This window comes from Amblyomma americanum, chromosome 2 (assembly GCF_052857255.1).
Source record: "Amblyomma americanum isolate KBUSLIRL-KWMA chromosome 2, ASM5285725v1, whole genome shotgun sequence".
In the NCBI taxonomy this organism is placed as follows: domain Eukaryota; kingdom Metazoa; phylum Arthropoda; class Arachnida; order Ixodida; family Ixodidae; genus Amblyomma; species Amblyomma americanum.
The window spans coordinates 32,422,141-32,442,797 of NC_135498.1; the positions used below are offsets into that span (position 1 = coordinate 32,422,141).

A 20,657-nucleotide genomic window follows, 5' to 3' on the forward strand; every position below is an offset into this window, starting at 1 on the left:
GCACATATAATCACGTAAAGCCTCTGTGCTTACAACCTGAAATGTCTAGGACTTAAAAATGCGCTTGGTACTTCTGTCGCCTGCAGCATTTGAGTGCTGCTTCGTACTTACCTTATTAATGCGATAGCATTTAGGCTGTCGTAATCCAAAAAATTTCTAGATCCTCCGTAACGAAATGCACTGATTGGTCGAGAGGGGCGTTACGTCATCAGCGTCTCTAAATTTGAAAATGTGAAGACTGGAGTGTTCCAGTACCTTCCATTGGATTATCATATGGTAGTACCCTTATCCGACTTACTAATCCATTTTCATCCGCCCATTAATCGCCACTAATCCACCATACTATATTTTCTGGGGAGATTGGCTGAGTTTGGGAGATTGGCTGACTTTCAAATGCTACAACGTTTTCTTCTTTCAGAGTGTGGTTTTAAGAAGGCCTCTAAGTTTTTAATGAGCACGTTGCTCTGCTATAGTCTTCTTTTCTAAGTGCTACGCGGCCTCATTACCGCTACTAGCTCTTTTCTGTGCAACTGGATGCAAATAACAAAATGAACCATCACTGTGTTCTCAGACCAATGCACCCGTGGCCAGACTGTGATCGCAAATGTCTGTTGACGAAACCACTGCATTAATTTCTCCTCAACAGTTTCAGAGCAATGACAGAATTAATGCTGGAATTTTTAATTAGCAAAACAGCTGAATGGATGCGATAGCAGCATCGCATTACTCGGCCGCGCCTATTGCGGTCACGGGTGCTATGGCCGTGCACTAGAAGCCTTGCGCACGATGCCCTCGGCTCACGGCGTTCAGATAATCCTATCGGCAAAGTTCAATGCCGCTTTTCCTATCTATTCTTCACATAAGTGGGCCATAATAAGCCTAAAGATTAAAGTGGAATGCTCGCGCAATAACCCTCACATGAGTAAAGGTCACTGCGCTTACTTCCACTTCTGTCCAGGGCTCATCAGCTACAAAGGCTGTGCAGTGGAATAACGTGCGCTACCTACACCTGTCATCGTAAGCGAAAGTGTGCAGGCGCTTTTCTACGAACAAGACCCTGTCGCATAGCGTGAGTTAGGATTTACAGAAATGAATGCAGTAAATATCTTATAGGGTAGAACACAAATTTCCTTTGGCGCACTGTTTTACTATATGTAGAAAAAAATCAACGTACCAACGTACCAACATATCAACGTACCAACATGTAAAACTAAATTGAGCTGCAGTTTTCTCGAACATATCTTTCCTCATAGCGCTCGTGCTGTCTCGTTATCTCGTCAAGTCGTTGTTTTTTGCGCATTTTTTCGTTTGTAACTTCATGCACCAACTAGCCCGCCAACATGACCTCCTGGACCATGTCTTTCCTCTTTATGCATTCTAACTCATTCTGTGAGAGCTAGCCACGCTCTTTCCACCATTTGAAGCGTTGTCTTAGCATCACGTGTATATTTCGTCGCTACACGAAGCTGAAAGAAGCAATCAATCTGCGAAAAAAGTTACACATTTTAGCTGCGCCTTAAGGGCGTGATGCGATAGCGTTAATGAGTCCTTTCAGTGGCCTCCATGGGCTCCTCTTTGCGTATTACTTCGTAGACGCCGGTGCTGTTCTTCCTTCCACCATCACGAAACACGTAACCTACCTTTAAGAGCACAATGCCATAGCATTAGAGATCCCTCCCCCGCAAGTACTCCTTCTACGTCGCTTGGGTTCTACCTACATGCCCATATATATACGGAAATGGTCATTGTCTACTACACGTTCATGGATCGCGGGAAATTCTCATACTACTTCTGTCGCAACGGTGCAGCGGTTAAGCGATGCGCCACTGCTCCGGCGGGTAGTGGTTTCGAGCACAGCCACCGGCGGGGCTTGCGAGACCCAGGTTGCTCCACCCGAGCAACTTGTCGCAACAGGTCATTAATTTAACTGCCACCTGCCACGGTGGGCAGTTTGTAATGACGTCACTGGGTCACGTGACCTAGATGGCAGGTGTAGCCCTTGCTTTTTTGCTCACAGCGCCGACGACGGCACCGACGGCGCCGCTTTTGCTGCACAATGTTACGCTATCGTCTTGAAAGCGTCAATTTGTGCTGTATATTTTTTTTTCATTTTTAATTTCTCGTTTTGGTCACTTGCTTTACTTCTCGTCATACACAGTTAGACCTGTGAACTGCATTCAGTGTAGAGGTTTCTTACTTTTCTCATTTGTTTTCTGCTAACAACAACACCTTCTGCTGGCTGGTAGCAGCCTGCTCACAATACAGCGAGCATTACACTAAGCTGAAACTACCAGCGTGAACATACCAGAGTGAGCGCCGTGAAGTTATGTGAGGATATTCACACATGGCGAGTAATGAAGAACAGAGGCCGAGAAATGAATATCTCTCATTGCGCTCCTCTTCGGTTGGTCAACAGGCGTATGTGTGAAAGAAGATGTGAAAAAAACAAAAAACATAGAAATGAACAACTGGATTTATTGCGCCGGTGCTGCGTTTGTTCTGTGCAACAGCTAAGGCCGCTCATGGTGGAACAGCGCTGTCGGGACGACTGACGAAATGACAGCATGGGCGCTTTGTCGCCCCGTAGTTTCGTGCGCTGCCCCATTAGCGCATTTCTACCGTGAATGATCTGCACCAACTTACCCAACTTGTCACCGTGACTAAGACCGTCTGGTGACGTTTCCCCTAATATGAGACAAAAAGACGGTTGTGAGTGTGACAAACGTGAGGTGGTTACCCGGGTAGCCGAAGCAACTACAACGCCAGAATAAACAGAGGCTGCTCCTTCCGCATAGAGTGTGTGTTCACGCCGTACGTCAGCAGCATCATGCCACAACCGCAACGAGGTTCGAAGCAAAAGTTTGAAATTGGGTGCAACCTTCGTTTCACTGGAAAAACAGCCAGCATAGTCGGTCATCATGTGCCTGCACCAAAGTGGCCATAGTATGCGTATCTTCGCAGGTCAAGAATCACTGAACACACTTCAGTTTTCAGGCGCGGAGGAGATCAGTTCGAAGGTCTCCGGTGCCGTGTCGGTCATCATGGCTTCCTCACACTGTGCGACCGTGCTCTAGTGAAGAAACGAATTGGAAGGGCATTCCGCAGTCTCGGGATGTTATTTAGCGTTCAGTTCGCAACTACGCTTGAATCGATTATATTTCGCTCTGCTTGTACATGCATGGCTTGAAGAACTTGGATCCCGCGTGGCGCTCCTCAGCAGCCTCAAGGTTAGGTTACACGTAACAGACCTACTGTACCTTCTAACCAAGGTGAGACAGTCGCTGCCGTAGCTGAGTTGGTAGCACTGAGTTGGTAGAGGAAGTCATGGCTCCGGATTGAACCTGCGGTATGCAATTGTCTTCTTTTCTATTTTTTTAAATTTCTATTGAACATGAGTGCGTAATTAAATTTCCCTCCCCGTCCACACCACCAGAAAAAGCCAGCAACATATCCCAATGCTTTCGTATGTTTCAGGGACTCTTGGCTTCTTTTGCATATTATCGCAACGAGCCTATTCTACCTGTCCTCGTCTGTCGAAGGACTATTGTTACGTAAGAGCATCATAAGGCTTATTGTATGAGATATCGCGGTTCCCATGCCTCCATGCAACCCTAATCTGGTAGGCACCTTTGATGAGCACACATTGATTGTTTTTCAAGGAAGTTGCTCGGAGGCGTTTCCTCCGTGACATGACCGAATATGCGGCAATGAGGCGATAAGGCATCAAAAAACTACAGTGGCATGAACACGTACATGCGCAGTGCTCTGCGCACGATAATTGCAGCCGTAAATACGTGGAATTAATGGTGTCGTGTGAGTGGCCTAACCCGGGGTCACTGCAGCAGTACTTAAGACCATGCCCGTAGTGGCAGCGCCAGAAGCGACGACGCTGCACTGCTGTACTACCGCCACCGCTCTCTGAGCCAACGGGAACGAATAGCAAAGCTTCGTCGAGCAGCATGATCCGCTTCGCTATTACGGTCCTCCTCCTCGGCTTGGCCCTCGGCCAGCGAAGAAACATCGCGTACGAAGACTGCGGTAAGCCAGCATTATTTCAATATTACCAGTTCATTTACCGGGGGTTTCGGTATAGTATAGTATAGTATAGTATCATAGTATGGTATGCTATGGTATGGTATCGTATGCTATGGTATGGTGCGGTATGGTATGGTACGGTATGCTATGGTATTGTATGGTGTGGTACGGTACGGTACGCTATGGTATAGTAGGGTATGGTATGGTACGGTATGGTATGCTATGGTAGGGTATGGTATGCTATGGTATGGTACGGTATGGTATTGTATGGTATGCAGTAGTATGGTACGGTACGGTACGGTATGGTGGTACGGTATGGTACTGTATGGTATGGTATGGTGTGGCAAGTGGTGTTTAATGCTCTGAATCTATACGCGGCCTATGTGGGACGTTATAGGGGAGGGCATCGGGTGAGATTTCCAACAGCCTGCATTCAGTTCAAAAGAACTCGCCTCTTGAACACGTTTACGGATGGGGGATGGGTTTACTGATGGGAGTCGCCTAGCAACTCGCAGAAGCTTCAGTACTGAAGTCTTAATATTTTGCCAATGACCAGAATATAATCAAGGCAGTTTTTATATTTATTTACTATCATGTTCGTTTGTTCGTATCGTTTTCGGAAGCGGGCAGAGTTGGTGAGGGAACAAACGCGGGTTAATGACATCCTGGTCGAAATCAAGAGGACGAAATGGGCTTGGTTCAGGGCACGTAATGCGAAGGCGAGGTGACCGCTGGTCCTTAAGGGTAACGGAGTGGATTCCAAGAGAAAGTAAGCGTAGCAGGGGGCGGCAGAAGGTTAGGTGGGCGGATGAGATTAAGAAGTTTGCAGGCAAAGGGTGGATGCAGATGGCAAAGGATATGGTTAATTGGAGAGGCATGGGAGAGGCCTTTGCCCTGCAGTGGGTGTAGTAAGGCTGATGATGTTCGTTTGTAAATAGTGCTGTTATTTTTTAGAGGCATAAAGAGGGTGAACACATGCGTATATAATGGCGAACTTAGAAAGGAAACAGTCGCTATCTTCGCTCTTATTTCATCAATGATGTCCAGACCGCAATGATGCGCTATTATTTTGAGTTTCGTGGCTGACGCATCTAAGCTGGTTCTTTGATGCCCACATAATTCTTTTCGCATGTGCCATAGTTAAGACGCTACACTTACACTGTAAGCAAGAAAGGAATAAAAAGGGAGTGAGCTGTCCTCTACCAAACTGCCCTTTTTAAAAGGGAGTGCACTACAGAGTACAGCTTACTCCCTTTTTTTTACTCTCATATAGGAGTATTCCTGTTTAGAGTGTACAGTCAATCTGAATAAGGGGTCGGAGCCTAGTCAAACTGCAACTTAATTATTTTTTTTGTTTTACATTCCCCTTATTTTCGAGAAGAAAATTTGCTTTGATGTTTTAAAGAAAGATGACATGACCCAGTCGCACCAAATGACGCTAGCAATAAAGTACGTTTGGGGGGGGGGGGGGGGGGGGGATTTTACCCAGCCTGAAAGGCACGGCTCATCTTTACAACTTTTTTTTACTACTTAGCCTGGCCCCGTCACCCCGTCTTCTTATGCTGTTACCTTTCTTGCAGGCTGCAATGCCAAGATCCTCTCGGTCGAAATCGAGCCTTGCGACTCTGATCCCTGCGTCCTCAAGCGTGGCACGACATCCAAAATTCACTTCACGTTGATTGCAGGTATGTCGCTACCATGAAAGACACTTATTTTGCGTAAGTAGCGCGAATGATGACATGTACGGCTGTTTTAAAATTGTTTCCAGAATATTAATGCGTTAGCACTACAACCCCCCTGCCAGAAAAATCTGCCGGTTCGTCCATCCATCGCTCCGTCCGTTTGAAGCTGCGATCGGCAGGTAACAAAGAGTGAGACGCGACAGGTAGCGGGTGGCACTGTGGAGAGAGGTGAATTCCCCTCTCCAATTTCAGGGGAGAGGAGGAGAGTAAAGACCAAGACAGGGTGGGTGGCGGATGGGGGAAGAGTGGAGAGATGGTACGGCTTGTCTCACCGTGATTGACGGAATGGATCACGCCACCCCCTCGCTTGGTATGAACCCATCCGCAGCAGCGCTGCTCCGCCTGCGGGGAACACTAATACTCAATTAATCGTATTGAATGATATTGACGACTATCAGTATTGATGGGTATGATAATTGATGCGTATAATCAATCGTATTGATCGTCTATAATATTTAAAAAATAAAAATCAGTGGTACAAGAAAACGGTTCTTTATCGTAGAATGTGCGACCAGGCATACAAAAAAAGAATTTTTGTCGCCGTTAATATCCTAATGAGATATAATCAGCTGTCAAACTTTTCAATGATTGCTGCGTGCTTGTGTGTCTGTATTGGAAACTTGGACACTGTCGTACGCCTGGGATATTCGATTCTGTTTTATCCGTTCTAAATGGCCGTACGCGACAATAAACTTTCTTCCAGCACTCGATTTCAAGATATGAGGTATAGAAAAGCAAATTGTGAACATATTTCGTAAAAAGAAATTGGCAGTCAATTTGCGTTGTTAGACCAAATGCGAATAAAGCACGCTAGCACTGTATGGCTATCGGTTCGCGTTGTTGATCGCCGTTATGCGTTGTGATGCACGATATTGCGATGTAATTCAAGTGGTGTACCAAGTGTATTCTGCGTGCTGTGGATGTTTACATGTCATGCATGACGCACAGTAGATACATAACAGAATGTTTATTACAGTCGTTCTATGCTTGCATATCAGTCACAGCTACACTTAAAGGTTACAAAGAATTTCTTTTGATCAGTGAAGTAGTTACACACATGAAACATTGAAAATCATATATTCTGTCTGAAACAATGTATGCAACTTTTCCTTTGCGTAGTGACCATACTTTCGGGTCTAACCACATCCAAAGAACACATGCCGATGTGTGTGTGTGTGGGGGGGGGGGGGGGGGGGGTGGCGCCGCCTGCCCACCAGAAGACCAGGACAAGCGGCTTTCTTCGTGAATACCGGCTTGAATGCTAGTGCACTAAATGAACTAATCCAGTGATAGCTTGTTTTATTTCTCGCAGCGTTAACAAAACTCCACTCGCTGACAAGGTGGATACACTTGGGAAATAACTATTGGTTCAGATCGTAATTACGCTTCACCGCTGCGTGCCCGAGTACGCTGTCCGCCTGCAATCTTCAAGCGGCACGTTCATCCTTGGTCATGCACCCACCTGCTTTGCTACTCCCCTCACAGATCAAGACAGTGAAACTGCGAGCCTCAGCGCCAGCATAAGGATGTTTTTAGGCTTTATGATGCCCATCCCCGGACTGGAAAGCGACCTCTGCAAGGACATCATTCAGTGTCCCGTCGTCAAGGGCAAGACCTACACTGGCGTCATGGAGGTTGCCGTGCCTTCGTTCGCTCCCACTGTGAGTTGATCACATGATGTAACGCGACCGGAAATTGCAGATTTCTCTATGTCAGTTGCAGAACTTCCCTCAGGACCCACATATCGCATCCTGACGCTCCGATAGGTTCTATGCTTGGAGGTTAATGAACTCACTGAAACCTGCAATGCACAACAACAAAGGGCAAGTGCGAGCACCATATTGGGCTTTGTTGCCAGATTTGGCCCAAACCTGCGAGCCCTCCTTGTGCTGAACAGGCAACGTCGGAAGTTAAGCGACGGCTGCATCGTCAATGCACTTTTACATTTTATGGCTGCACTGAAATGTACCATTCATTACAAACCAAGCACTAAGGAAACAAGACGTAATTTTTCATTGTTAACGCCCACAACACAACGATTGTTTTTGTGTGTCTTTAAACCAACAGTCGGCTTTAAATCTCTCTTTGCTTAAATAGCGGCGTGTGCATATGTAAAAAATGCTGCAGCGCTTATTAAATTAAATGTTTTTGCTAGAAAAATTATCATTGCGGTACGCGCATAGTCAAGGAGATAAGCATCCCGGCAATCTACGAGTCATTTCGACAGTAATACTAGAAGGATTTACCTAGCTCCCATGCATGTACATATGTTTACTGCCCTTCTCTGCCACAACGATCCACTTAGCTCATAAAAGGTCTCTGCTTCCAAAGAACTTGTAAGAGAGTCGGCACTACGTGTTTCGCGTCGGCGTGCGTACTTTCTAGCCGCTTTGAATATTGCTTTTCAATGAAAGAAAAAAGTCTGTTAGAGTAAGGCTCGACTTTTTCTTTTCTATTGTTTTGACCATGGCCGCTCGCGCGACATCGAGCGGCTGTGGTCTTAACGCCCCCCCCCCCCCCCCCCGCCCCTTTCCCCGTACACGCCACATTCAGAGGCACACAATGAAATGGACACGACACCCTCACGTTGCGATTCCGCACGAATGACTGCCAGCGGCATTGTTTCAATTTAAAAAAAAAAAGCGTATTTTTATCCGCATCTCAAAATGGAGCCAGAAAAAATGACCTACGAGGAATGCACTATCGGAAACAATAGTAATTGGCAGGCACAGTGAGCCGCTTTTGAAACCAGGAGTGCGCCGTCAGGTGGCGCCCGCATGCACTGCGGCAAGGTTCGGAACTTCCGAGGGGGGCCAGTTACTTCCCGACAATACATGCCAGCCACCTCGCTTCGCTCACCGCGGGAAACGCGGCATGTTCGCGCTAACATCCATAGGCTAACACAGGTGGCTTGAATACATCTGTTTCATAAGGCTAGATATAGCCGGTAGGCATTCATTTATCACGGTGAACCCTGGAGAGCTAGATGACACTTCGACGTCAGTCGCTTTCGTTTTCTTGGATCAGAAAAAAATCTCCTTATAGTATTTCCGTTTGCACACAGCCGAAGGCATAACACTGGCTTTGTTAAAGAACTCTGCTCAAGTCCGGCTTCGTCAGTTGACATTTCAGCTGCGGGGCAGCTACCATTCGAGCGCGAAAGTCACTTTTAGTCGGTGTATCCGTGTATCCACAGCAAGAAAAGGCACCGTGAAGTGTGCGGTCTTTCCTCAATCCCCGTGCGGACTTTGACGAGCCAGGCTCGTCATAATCCGGCTGTTATTGCTGGCTCATGACGAGCCCAGCTTGTCATGTCTTTACGAGCACTCTGTGTCCGATTTAAGGCGAGTAGGTATCGTCTGAACTACTTTTTGGCTTACCGGCAGGTCGCAGCGTGGGTACTAAACGAGCATTTTGGTACCTTTCTCCAAAAGAATGTGTCCCTTGGGGGGGGTTAAGAGACACGAAGAAATAGGGAAGGACTGCAGCTCCGCAAACCAGACCGTGCTTTCGATGCAAACACCACTGATATTAGAGGTCAAATGGCAGGATTACTCTGGCCAGCAGCCAAAGCGAACTTCGTCGTTTGCAGGGCACCTGTATGGGCGCTCCAGCGCTGAGGGCTGGAGCTCGTTTTCACAGTTACCATATGGTGGTGGTGCCTCTAACCGACGGCGACTTCCGGTCTTGTCTTGTGAGAGGGCTTGTCGGCTGTGGTAGCTGTTGCTTTATCACACAGGAAATGAACGAGCGTGGAAAGGAGAGAAAGAGTAAGCGCAAAAGTGCTAGAATCCACTGGAACGTTGCAAAAGGTTGATGGGCCTTGTTGCGAGGTACCGGCTGCGGACTCGGTGAAGGGCAGGAATTGGGTCTTTATTCAGAGATTTTGACCCAAAAGAAGAAAACAGGGCCCCAGGCCCTTGGAAGATACAGACTGGCTCCCCGAGCAGCTGCTCTCTTCCGCTGCCGGAGGAAGACTCCCTTTGTCCGTTGACGGTCGCGTTTTCGAACGGCGTTATCACGTGACAAAGCTGCGGGTTCCAGGAAGGAAGCGTCCCTGGTGGCCGAATCCAGACCAACCCGAGTTCCGACGCGAGAGGAGTGGGGAACAGCCGCGCTTCACGACCCTCATAAACATGTCAAGTCCGAAAGGGGCGCGCCTTCGGCCGAACATGAGCCCCGCGTCCGCGACGAGGCCGGCACCCTGCGGCGCCGAGGGTAGGCCGGAGCGTTCGCGGCGCAAACAGTTTCCGGAATTCGCGGGCCCACAGGCCAGCAGTCTTGCAACGCAACAGCCTCCAACCTCGCTGCGTTCCTGACGTCACCACGTGCTGTGTCTCGTTTACTCCCATAAGCGTCTCAAACATAAATACAATCATCTGGAACGGTTTCCCAGGGTAACAAAGGCTCTTTTGTGAAACACTCCATGAGACTAGCTGCACCTACGCCGACGGAACTCTGAATGGGCTACTTTAAAAGCACAGCAAACATCGGTTGTTCACCAAAAGCGACCGACACACCTCTTTATACCACCGTATTTTATTCTTTTTAAGAACATGAAGAATTAGCACGCGCACTACGGCGAGCGCGCCAGCATGATAGTTAGAATTAACAAATCGTTCAGCCTTGCAAACTATTCCTTAAAATCTGAATTTCCTCACAAGTATGTGTATTTAAGTTTCCTCAACCTGGCACTCAGCACTCTGGGCGAAGAGAGACCTCAGTAGTGAAATTTAACTCATCCTGACCTCTCACAACATCATCTCACCTAAATTAACTTTGTTTCTTCGTCTCTCTCTGCAGATGGAAACTTCTGTCCAGATCAAGATTGTTGGAGACAAAGGCGTGAGCATTTGCACCAAGTCCAACGTTCTCATCGAATAAAATTGCTGGTGGCACACTTTCTTTCTGCAACGGCATTTCTTGCGTCCTGGTACCATCGCCTTCAACGTTTCCACGAAAGAGCAGGGTCACTGTCTGAACAAAGTCCGCTCTATTGAAACTCACTAATTTGAGCTCATTTCTCATTTGCACTAAGTAGACATCCCTTATAGACAACTACAGAGGCTCTCCACTGTGGGATTGACATTTCTCCTCTCAGCCTGTAACTTAAAGCTCGAGTTAAGCGCGATTTAAAACTCTTAAAATGTAAATTTTTGTAAGCAACCATTTCTCCACTGCATATTGTCAGCGCAGTGGAAGCAGCTTTTACTTGGCGGGAAACCTTGCCGGTGACGGCTAGCGAAGGTACTAAGTGTTAAACAGCAGGTCGCAAAGGCATATGGAAAGAGTAAGCATAGCTGGTATGGCAGCGCACACAGTTTCACCCAAACTGCGCCAAACTGGCGTCTCACACAAAATGCGCAGGGCACAGGTGTACCAGGCACGCTCATAATCTATATAACTTCTAAAACCCGAATGTATGCAAACGACTCTGTATTATATGACATAGTTTAATCTCCGTTTTATCACCTTCGCCTTAATGAAGCATTCGCCAGATGTTCCAGATGGTGTGAAACGCAGCAAATGAAGATTAACTTCCGTAAGGCCGTCCTTTTCCAGCTACGAATTTTTATGCTAATTTCCTTCAACGCGTTTTTAATATAAATACCATGGTCTCACTTTCACCATTAACCTGTCCTGGTTGAAACACAGTGATTCCATTACGACTACATTTCTACAACACCTAGGCTATTTGCGTCATACGCTGGCTAGTTCTCTTAGTGACACTAAATGACTATTATATAAAACAATTATCCGCCCTGTAGTTGACTGCTAGTATGAACTGGAATCCTTACAAGCAATACAAAATAGAGTTGAGGCTGTCCAAAGGAAAGACATTAGATGTATCTACCGCCGTTATCACTACCAGCTCTCGCCGTCGTCAGCCACGTCTATTTAACCGAGCATCTCTCGTTGAACAGCGGCACGTCAACTCTTTACAATTTTTCACGGCATTATTCATTCGTCCTGTCGCCTCTCCAGTAACAAATATATCACCTTAGCTAAATTTTCTTCTAGTACGAGACATCATGCGTTTAACATGTCCTTTTTCATGTCCAACGCTCTTGGACAAAAAAAAAATGAATATTAACTCTAAGGTACTAGTATAGAAATATTGAAGGTATTGGTTCATTCTTCCGATGTCTAGCAAAACCTTTCTTTTAAAGTATTTCGATCGCTCGCATCGAGCAGTTAATGCTCCCATAGAAACCCAATGGGGAACGCCTTCGAGGACAGCAAAAACATAAATAGCAAAAAAATGCAAGCCTGCTCACGGCAGATCTGTGGATATATTGTTATAGTGAAATCTTAAAATATATGAAAAACATTGCGCTCATAAACACTTACCCGTTCAAAAACGCTTTTGTCCGGAATTACTGTGTATGTTTCGCGTACACACACTTTGATATAAAGTTATACTCTCAAACAATTGAATTTCGGAATTCACTACAGGAATCAACCGTTTCCTCCCATTAAACGAATTTTTGTCTATGCTTCAACTTCATTGTACCTGCTTTTTGTTGCTGCATTTCATTGTTATTGTATTTTTACGTTCTTCATTGTACGGTATTCTTCACTCCTGCTATAGTCTCACCAAGGCTGCAGTATGTGAAAATAAATAATTAAATTACAAGCTGCTGTGTTACTGAACCACGTGCACAGACGCTTTGCAGCACAGTTCGTGTGAGGCCCTCTCCATATTTGTCACCAACAGCGCATATTTGACTTGTTACAAACGGCTGCCGAGCGAATATGTCATACAAATGGGATCGTTCGTCAGTCGTTCACTTTGGGCTCCCAATAAGTAAAACGCTATGGAAAGTCAGCGGCCAAACTTACTTTTTCAATCGAACGAACGAATGTAAGAAGAGAAAACTTGCAATAGAAATTCTTTTCACATCTCGTTTTTCACGAAGCTCGAAAAGATTGGCTATCGGCGCAGCCCCAAACTTGCTGCACGTGGAAGTTCCCGTTTCATTGTATCGACAGTTCAAAGCCGACGCGCACTCTTCACAAAACAACGGCATCCACCATTTAGTGACACTTCCCACATCGCGCCACCCCTAGGACCGGTCGACGAGATAAGCTCCCGACGGACCACGTAATCCCTGAAAGCTATCTACGCGCTCTCTAGAGACCTCGAGCAAATGTCAGGCTCACAATTAGAGGTATCGTACGCGGGTAGCTGTCTAGCGATCCTGACTTATCGCTGATGAAAGACTGCAATATCTGCGAATTCTATCTATTGAAAATGGCTGGGCTGCGTACGCTTAGCCGCATATCCATTACTTTATTGCCGCGTTGCAAAGTCATGTACGACGGAGTCGCTTCCAACAATGTAGAAATGTAGAGAGAACGCGGAAAGGAAGAAGGCGGCGAGAAGTGCAGTTTTGCACGTGATAGGAACTTGGGGAAAGGGGGCAGGGACGGCGCCAGGACATTCGTGGTGCGGCGGAGCAGAGAAGCAGGAGAGCGAGGGCGTTAAATGTTGGGTGGGCATGATGCCGATGTGGCATTATTCTTCGTGAAAATCAAATAAATGAAGAAAATGCAGTGGTCATAGAGAACTCCACATACCCAATGGGGAGGGGGGGGGGGGGGGCAATGCGCCGGCTTCAGCACCATGAAACGTCCTCCTCGGGAGATTTTTCTGTATCTCGGTAAATTTTGAGGCTCCTGGCGACTGCCACCCCCCGCCTCCCCTTGGCGCCGCCACTGAAAGGTAGAGGAGCAGGAAGCAACCCAAACTGGGGAAATGGCAATCAAACATTTGTGCAGTGAGACTGTGCTACGCGCCAAGGCAGTGGTATGCTCTTTTAAATAAGCCGTTGTGGCGAGCTGAGAGTCAGTTCTGGACTGATTGTGTCGTTTAATGTCCTAAATAATCACAGTACGCGGATCCTTGTGAATTTCTTCTCCTTTATCGAAAGCAAAAGCCTGGCATCGAACCCATGACTTGATGTCAGCAGCCGAATGCCACAGCCACTTATCCATCGTAGTTGGTCAGTAGTACCACGCGGCACCAAGCGATCAAGCAACGATTTCTACGCCAGTGAGCTTTCCTGCTGTCTAAGGCTTCCTGCTGTCTTACACTGGTAGGATCCTAATACAATCATGATGAGTCGCTTCCTGGTGATGACACAGGAAAGTAAAGGCAAAAGACCCAGATATTTTGCCAGTAAAGTCACTGCGTTTTTGAAAAATAAGCTATGCTGCTGCACTTTAGCGCGGGGGAGGCTGATCAAATTGATGTCGCTCAGATCTGCACAAGAGCTAGTTGCAGTTCATCAGAGGCACAGTTATTCTCAGAACCTGCATTACGCAAAGCAACCTTGCCAGTGACGGATTTATGGAGGGACATGGGGCGGGGAGGGGGGGGGGGGGGTCGCCCCATATACTCGCCCGTGGCAACGTATCATTGGACGGGTGATGGAGGCAGTCGCCACCCTCCTCCACGCACCCTAAGCGAGGAATTTTACTTAGAAAAAGCATGCTGAACCATACCGAAAAAAACTCGAAGAATATGTAGCTCAAATCGGACCGCCCTTCCCCCCTCCTCCCCAAACGTCCCCTCTAAGAGAGACCCAAAAATCTGGCCCTGAACATTTCCTACCGTTTCCAGCCGTTTTGGAAATAAAAACGCGATGGTTGGTGAACTAATATTCGTGTAAACTTGTTCTCGCCTTAAAAATGCAGCGGCTATTCAATTTCGATGTACTGTTCATGTCGCTAAATAAGTCATTAAACACATAAACATAATTTGCAGTTCATACAGAATAAGTCCACGTGCATGTCACTTGCAAGGGTTGCAATTTAAATAAGCAAGGAGAAACTGCAGAAGTCGTACGACTATACTGTGTCAGACAGTATGTGCATATTTGTTATTCATCTGCATTTTATCAAAGAGGCGCTGTTGATTTTTTTTTTTGCTTTGGTGTACGGCAGGCATTTATCAAAACTTAATTACATGCCTACAGCTTGCTCCGCATATCTTGCAGTGGAATGTACTTGTAAGCGAAATGAATAAAGAAAAGAGGCGATAGAGTCACATATTTCCGGTTTTTGTCGCATCGAACGGTATTTCTTTGTGTAAACATCGAATGACGTAGAAGGCTGTGCGCTCCGAGGTATAATGAGCCGATTTTTATGCTTGAGATATGGGAAAGGTCTCAAGTAAATGTCAACGTTTGAACAAAACACAGCGTTAGTACGAGCGAATAAAAAGAATTGAACTTTAAACTGTCGCAATTGAATCTGCGGGAGTCTGCAGACTCCATCTCTTCGCTTTCTTTACGGTTTGCAAATCCTTGGAGCGACCACAATCAAAACACACAGATTTGCTCAGCCACATGAAAGGCATAGAGTAGTGTTACGTTTCGCCTACGACGCGCGGTATAGCCGGCGCGGATGCAACGAACGCCGGGGCTTCGTTCAAAGTGGCGGTCATTTTGGCCCGTTCAGTGCTGCCGCAACGCCTCCCGCCAAGCGCGTCCAGGCAGGTTTCAATGCCACGTGCCTTCGTGTGTGCGTGTGTGTGTGTGCATGTTGGTGCCCACGCTTGTCAAAGCGCGGCAGCCGGGGAGAGGAGCTCCCCAATTGGGAGGCGAAGAGGTCTGACCGGCGCCGGCCCGGCGGACGCGGCACGTCACGCTTCTCGCCGTCTCGTGCGCCTCCTCCCGAGCCGTTCCTTCTTGCCCTCGACTCCGAGGGTATAAAGGTAGCTGCCCCGGACGCCAAGGAGAGACTTCGATTTCTTCCTTCCAGTAACGTGGTCGCCCTGACCGGCTGCTCTTTTGCGATGCTAAAATAAACAAGTTGTTCTGTTGGCAGTCGACTCATCCTTCGCCAGGACCTTCGGATGTTTCCATCTGTGCCCCAGGCCGCCAGGCCAACGCTACCCTTGGGGCTTGCAACCCATTTGCAACAGTAGCGAATGCCGTTAGTGTTATTGTGTGCAAGGCACGAAAATCTTGCGCAGACCCTATTTCCGATTTTCTTCTCGTTTGCCTTTCCTGAACTTTCCATCAAATTTTGACGGTTTAATTACTTACCACCAAGAACGCACTGGAATCTCAAAGTTGAAGTGCTCAGTATGGCGAGTGAGTACGAACGGTTCTTGAATTCATACGCTAGGGCAACATTCTGTGGCATTTGCTTGCGAACAGCCCAGCATACAGCTGATGCCCTGTTATCGTAGTCATTGTCTTTGTCAAGGATTTTAGGTACATTTATTCATAGATACGTTGTATTTAAACAGCGCCGTCTACATTATCGATCCTCTATTCACAGCGGGATGAGGCAGCCGATAGGAATGACACCCGTCACTGGCCTTTTCGGGGACGTTGCTTCTTTCTATCGTTGTTTTTGTACTTATTTTCGCTTTTATAGCGCTGAATGTGAATGAAAAAACGGCGGCGACTATAATGCTGCTTTGCTACTATTTTTGATGTTGCTCTTTTTTCTCCGTTTATTTGTTCTGGCGGCGTCTTTAAATATATGCCACCATCCCAACGCTACGGCAAAAGCATTACGAATATTTGTTCGCCTTCTCTACGTGCCCGTGTTCGCTAGCACTGTTGTTCCTCGAAAATGCACTGACTCATGAATCACTAATCTATCACATTCTCTAAAATGCTTCAGTTGCGTGGGGCTATTATGAACACTGGATATTAAAACATTTGAATATTAGTGCAAAGGTAAATGTATGAAAGCTTTCAAATGCAGTATCCTTACATCTTAAATTGCTAAAATCTTTTTCGCTATAATATTCGCTCAATATTATAGCACAGCTTGTGGCTTCAAGCGACACGTGTTAACATTTGCGTTTCCCTTTCTTATTTCGATGTGTGTTTAGGAGATACTAGAAGGCTACCTCTGCGACGGCTACTCCTCTCGTTATGGGCGCAAACGCAGCACAAAATTATAAAAAAGAAAATAATTTGTGATGATTGTACCTTGATATTTCCTTCATTCACATATTCTCTTTGTTTTCCGCTTGTCCAAAGCGTCTTGTAAATCCTCATCCGAAAGGTGTGTAAAATTTGCCTATAAATGAAAGACGTACGTTGCTAACCTTGGAATACATGCTGGCGCACTCATCCGAGGCTCCGAAAACGCGCACTTTATGGTACGCTCAACAGTGCATAACATGTTCTAAAGAAGCTATGAACTTGCGATGACCTTTCTTGCAGAGTAGCAGAAAATGGCCAATAAATACACAGTGTTTCGGTCCCTTCAAGGGGCAAATAAGTGCGACTGCTAGCTCTACCGTTTTTTCTACGTCAAAATCAGAATGTCCATCAGCATAGCTTTTTCTCATGAGTAAATTACAAAGCCCAATGTTATTGTGGCCATTAAAAAAATCGGACTACGTGTCACTGTTTCTTTGCATCGTATTGTGTAATCGATACTGATAGCTTTGCGTCTTGTTTGCTTTCCCCTAAAAAATCCAAAAATATATTTGCTGACTGTGCTCAAGAAATCATCAGATAAAGTTAATGCTAAATGGCTTGGATGTTTTTTTTCTGGCTTGCTCTAAATCCTGTCCGTGAACCCAAATATTAATCATTACCATCTTAATGTTTTTGCGCTACTAATCATGTCCTCTAATAGTCAGTGTTTGCAAAACTCGGTGCTCATAAATTAAGCTCATGGGTTCGTGATCTCGGAAAAGTTCTCTTGCTTCATACTACGCGCGAGTTCCAAGCAAGATACAGCCGCACACGTTCTGATAACTCCGCGCTTTGCTGAGGACATCAGGTTATCTAACAGGATCTCAAATAAAAGCATCTCACCGCCTAACCGCACCCCATGATGTCCAACGTAGCGCTTGCTTGCTACTGTGCAAACCCATGGCCACTGCGAAGTTCCTCATTTACGATAATAAGCAGTTCGAGGCCATCTTCCAACCTATTAACACCTCCAATACCACTCGCCACTTTTTATAACAGGTTATCTTATGTGACGCCTGTTTTATGTGTCCAAGCTATCTTTCGCATAACTCCCTTTCTCTTTCCTGCGTTCAAAGGTGGGTGCTACTAGTAGTGATAACGGCATGGTGCATTGAACGCCAGTACGAACAAAGAGAAGGCTACGCCTCCAATGCTTGCGCTGACGCTGACTCCTCTATCAACACCCGTAGGTCGTTGGTGGACAAATACTTTGATATATGTGCCTCACGGAGCGGCAGTGTTGGTTAGAGAGAAAAAGTGAAAAGGAGTCAGAGCAGCGAGGTTGGGTTTTCTCAATACGCTTTCAGGTTCTCTCTTCTCACAGCTATTGGCGAACGAGCTGTTTAGTCGTATCGTGTCACGAACAGCCTTTTAATGCCTATTCCCTTTCCATGCCGACAATAAGTCTCAGCCTTTTACACACAACTAACGATAATGTATCGTCCACACCATTTTAGAGTAATTATTCAAGGGTCCATGGTCTTCGATGGAGGTTTTATTAACTGAAATGAAATATGCCTACAAGGCCTCAGACAAAGCAGTTTATTGTATCGCTCAAGGAGAGCTTAAGCAATCAAAAAATAATGGTGAACAAAAATATACGTACATACGACATGATCAAAAATATAGCTATTTATTTTAGAAGCTTGTTCCTCTTGGGTCGTTCCTCGGCAATGTCTCGTCGGAGTCTTGTCGCTCGTCACTTGTTCTGTTACGGGGGAAAAGCTCTACAGTGGTAAGAGGATGAAAGCGAGGACTGAAAGTTCCATATGGCTCGCTTCTGAAGCACGAAAGTGTAAACGCTGCGCATTCTTGCAAGCCAGCCATAGTGCGTGCTTACATACGTTCAATCGGCTGCCCAGGTACAGCCTTTGCCGAAAGTATCCCAGAAGCGGTGTTTGTTCATTATCCGCGTAGCGGAGCAAATAAATGGCTTACTGAGGAAATACTAAAACTGCGTTAATAAAATTAAATAGCTTGGAAAAAAGCAAACAAAAACGTGAAGATACTACACTTAAGTAGCGGTTTCGTGCAGACCGCAATCGTGCAACAGCGAAGATTAGACTTGAAAAACGAAAGTATTTTTCTACGAAATTGAGACGCACGAAAGGGAACACTAGAAAACTATGGTCCCATCTGAAAAATATAATTGGACGAGATACAGATCAAAATTCAGACAGGGCCTTTAGAATCGATTTCCCAGGACTGTATGTCTCGACTATATTGTGCGAAAGACTAAACTCAGCGTTTGTGACTTGGTCGACACGCCTTAAGTAGCAAGTAAACAAGCGCAGTGCCGCATGTCACCTTTGAAAAACGTGGCCTGAGATAAATCAAATAGATGGAACAGACATGCTGTCTTTATTTCCAGTTCATAACACACCTGGATATGACATATGAGGACTCGCGACCTACGTGCCGATTTGGACAAGTTAAGTACTGTAGTTATTCATATTCTTAACGCATTCTTTCTACCGAGGTAATTCCGGCAAGAATGAAGATTTCCATTCTCCGAAAAATATATAGATATGGCAAGAAAGATAACAACTATGGGCCAATTTGGAATATTATCTCTTCTGACGCACATTATGAAAAAACATATTTAAAGTCTGATGATCCGTTTTTGTAAAAAACACTCGTTAACATCCTGAACACAGTTTTAATTTCGGAAGGACAGAAGTAATATAACATTATAAGGAAACTGAACAATGTAGTTAAAACAGCTTTGCAATATAATGAAATTACCTGGGCATTTTTCTCGAATAAGACTAAAGCTTACGACCCAGTACCTCATGATACACTCTCTGAGAAATTACATTTACTAGATTCCGCGGGAAATTTGCAGAATTCTTTCATAATTACTTTTTCTTGTCATTTACTCTCAAATGTTAAGTGCGGACAAATCAATTTCAGTTTTATATCCACGTGCAGACATATGAATTCTTCAATTTGAATCAGCATATTGCACACATTTCCAAAAATTGCAAGCCGTGGGGGCTTATGCTTATAAGTAGCGGGAGGGAGCAAATATGCTAAACCGATATCTAAGTCCATGGGTTTTAGGCAAAATATTCTGTGATACGAAAAACGTTGTAGGGTAGTTGTTTAACAACGAAGCAGACAGATAATGAACCATTTCGAAGAACCACAAAATAAATCTTCTAAATTTCATGGCAAAAACGTAACTAGTTATGATGGAAGTAGGCTTACTAAACTTTCAAGAGTTACTCAGTTACGCAGTCCTTACTAACACATATTACAATGAATAATACAAAACGCTGGTTACAAAATAGAAAAAAATTTATGACACATGGAACGATACCATCTTCCTCTAGTTTAAAACTAACTACGATAAAAGAACAATAATTTGTTATGCGCCATCCTTATTTATTTGCTCTCCAGAAGAGTTCATTTCACTAATAACACTTAAAGAAGCGAAATAGTCACTAAAGAAACGGTGCCTTGAAATTTCCAAGCAAATTTTGTCTTCAATAGGTGGTCACTTAAGCCACACTTTGTACAAGTGTTCTTTCAATGCCTGGAACTTGTGCCTTTACAGTAGCATTCGTTGCTTTTAAACGTTTATTTTGGGATAGCTGATACCTATATATTTTTATTTACTTATGTTTTTATTAGGAGACATATACTCGCTATTATATGAAGACTTTGTCGAAGTTCTCTTTTTTGTTATTTTGTGCTTATGTCACACAAAAGAGTTTTGCCCAGTTACGCCACACTTACCTGCCACCCACCTACAAGCCCTACGTGCTTAGGTGCGGCAGAAATTGCACAAAAAAATTATGGTGTAGTAAAATCTTGTTAAATTAAATGTACATCATTTCTAGCAACACGTCAGGGGAGGACTGATGAGAGTGAATAGCCATGAAGCAATTTTGATTCCAGATAGTTATTTTGTTATTAGTCA

The 20,657-nt window shown here is 45.4% G+C and overlaps 1 protein-coding gene across 1 annotated transcript; it reads left to right on the forward strand.

Moving 5' to 3' along the window:
* The first annotated feature begins 3,796 nt into the window (after nucleotides 1-3,796).
* LOC144118448 (mite group 2 allergen-like Ixo r 2) lies at nucleotides 3,797-10,681 on the forward strand. The gene is made up of 4 exons (XM_077651386.1): nucleotides 3,797-4,038; nucleotides 5,616-5,720; nucleotides 7,263-7,438; nucleotides 10,581-10,681. The coding sequence occupies exons 1-4, from the start codon at nucleotides 3,960-3,962 to the stop codon at nucleotides 10,659-10,661; spliced, it is 441 nt and encodes a 146-aa protein (XP_077507512.1). The 5' UTR covers nucleotides 3,797-3,959; the 3' UTR covers nucleotides 10,662-10,681.
* The last annotated feature ends 9,976 nt before the right edge of the window (nucleotides 10,682-20,657 follow it).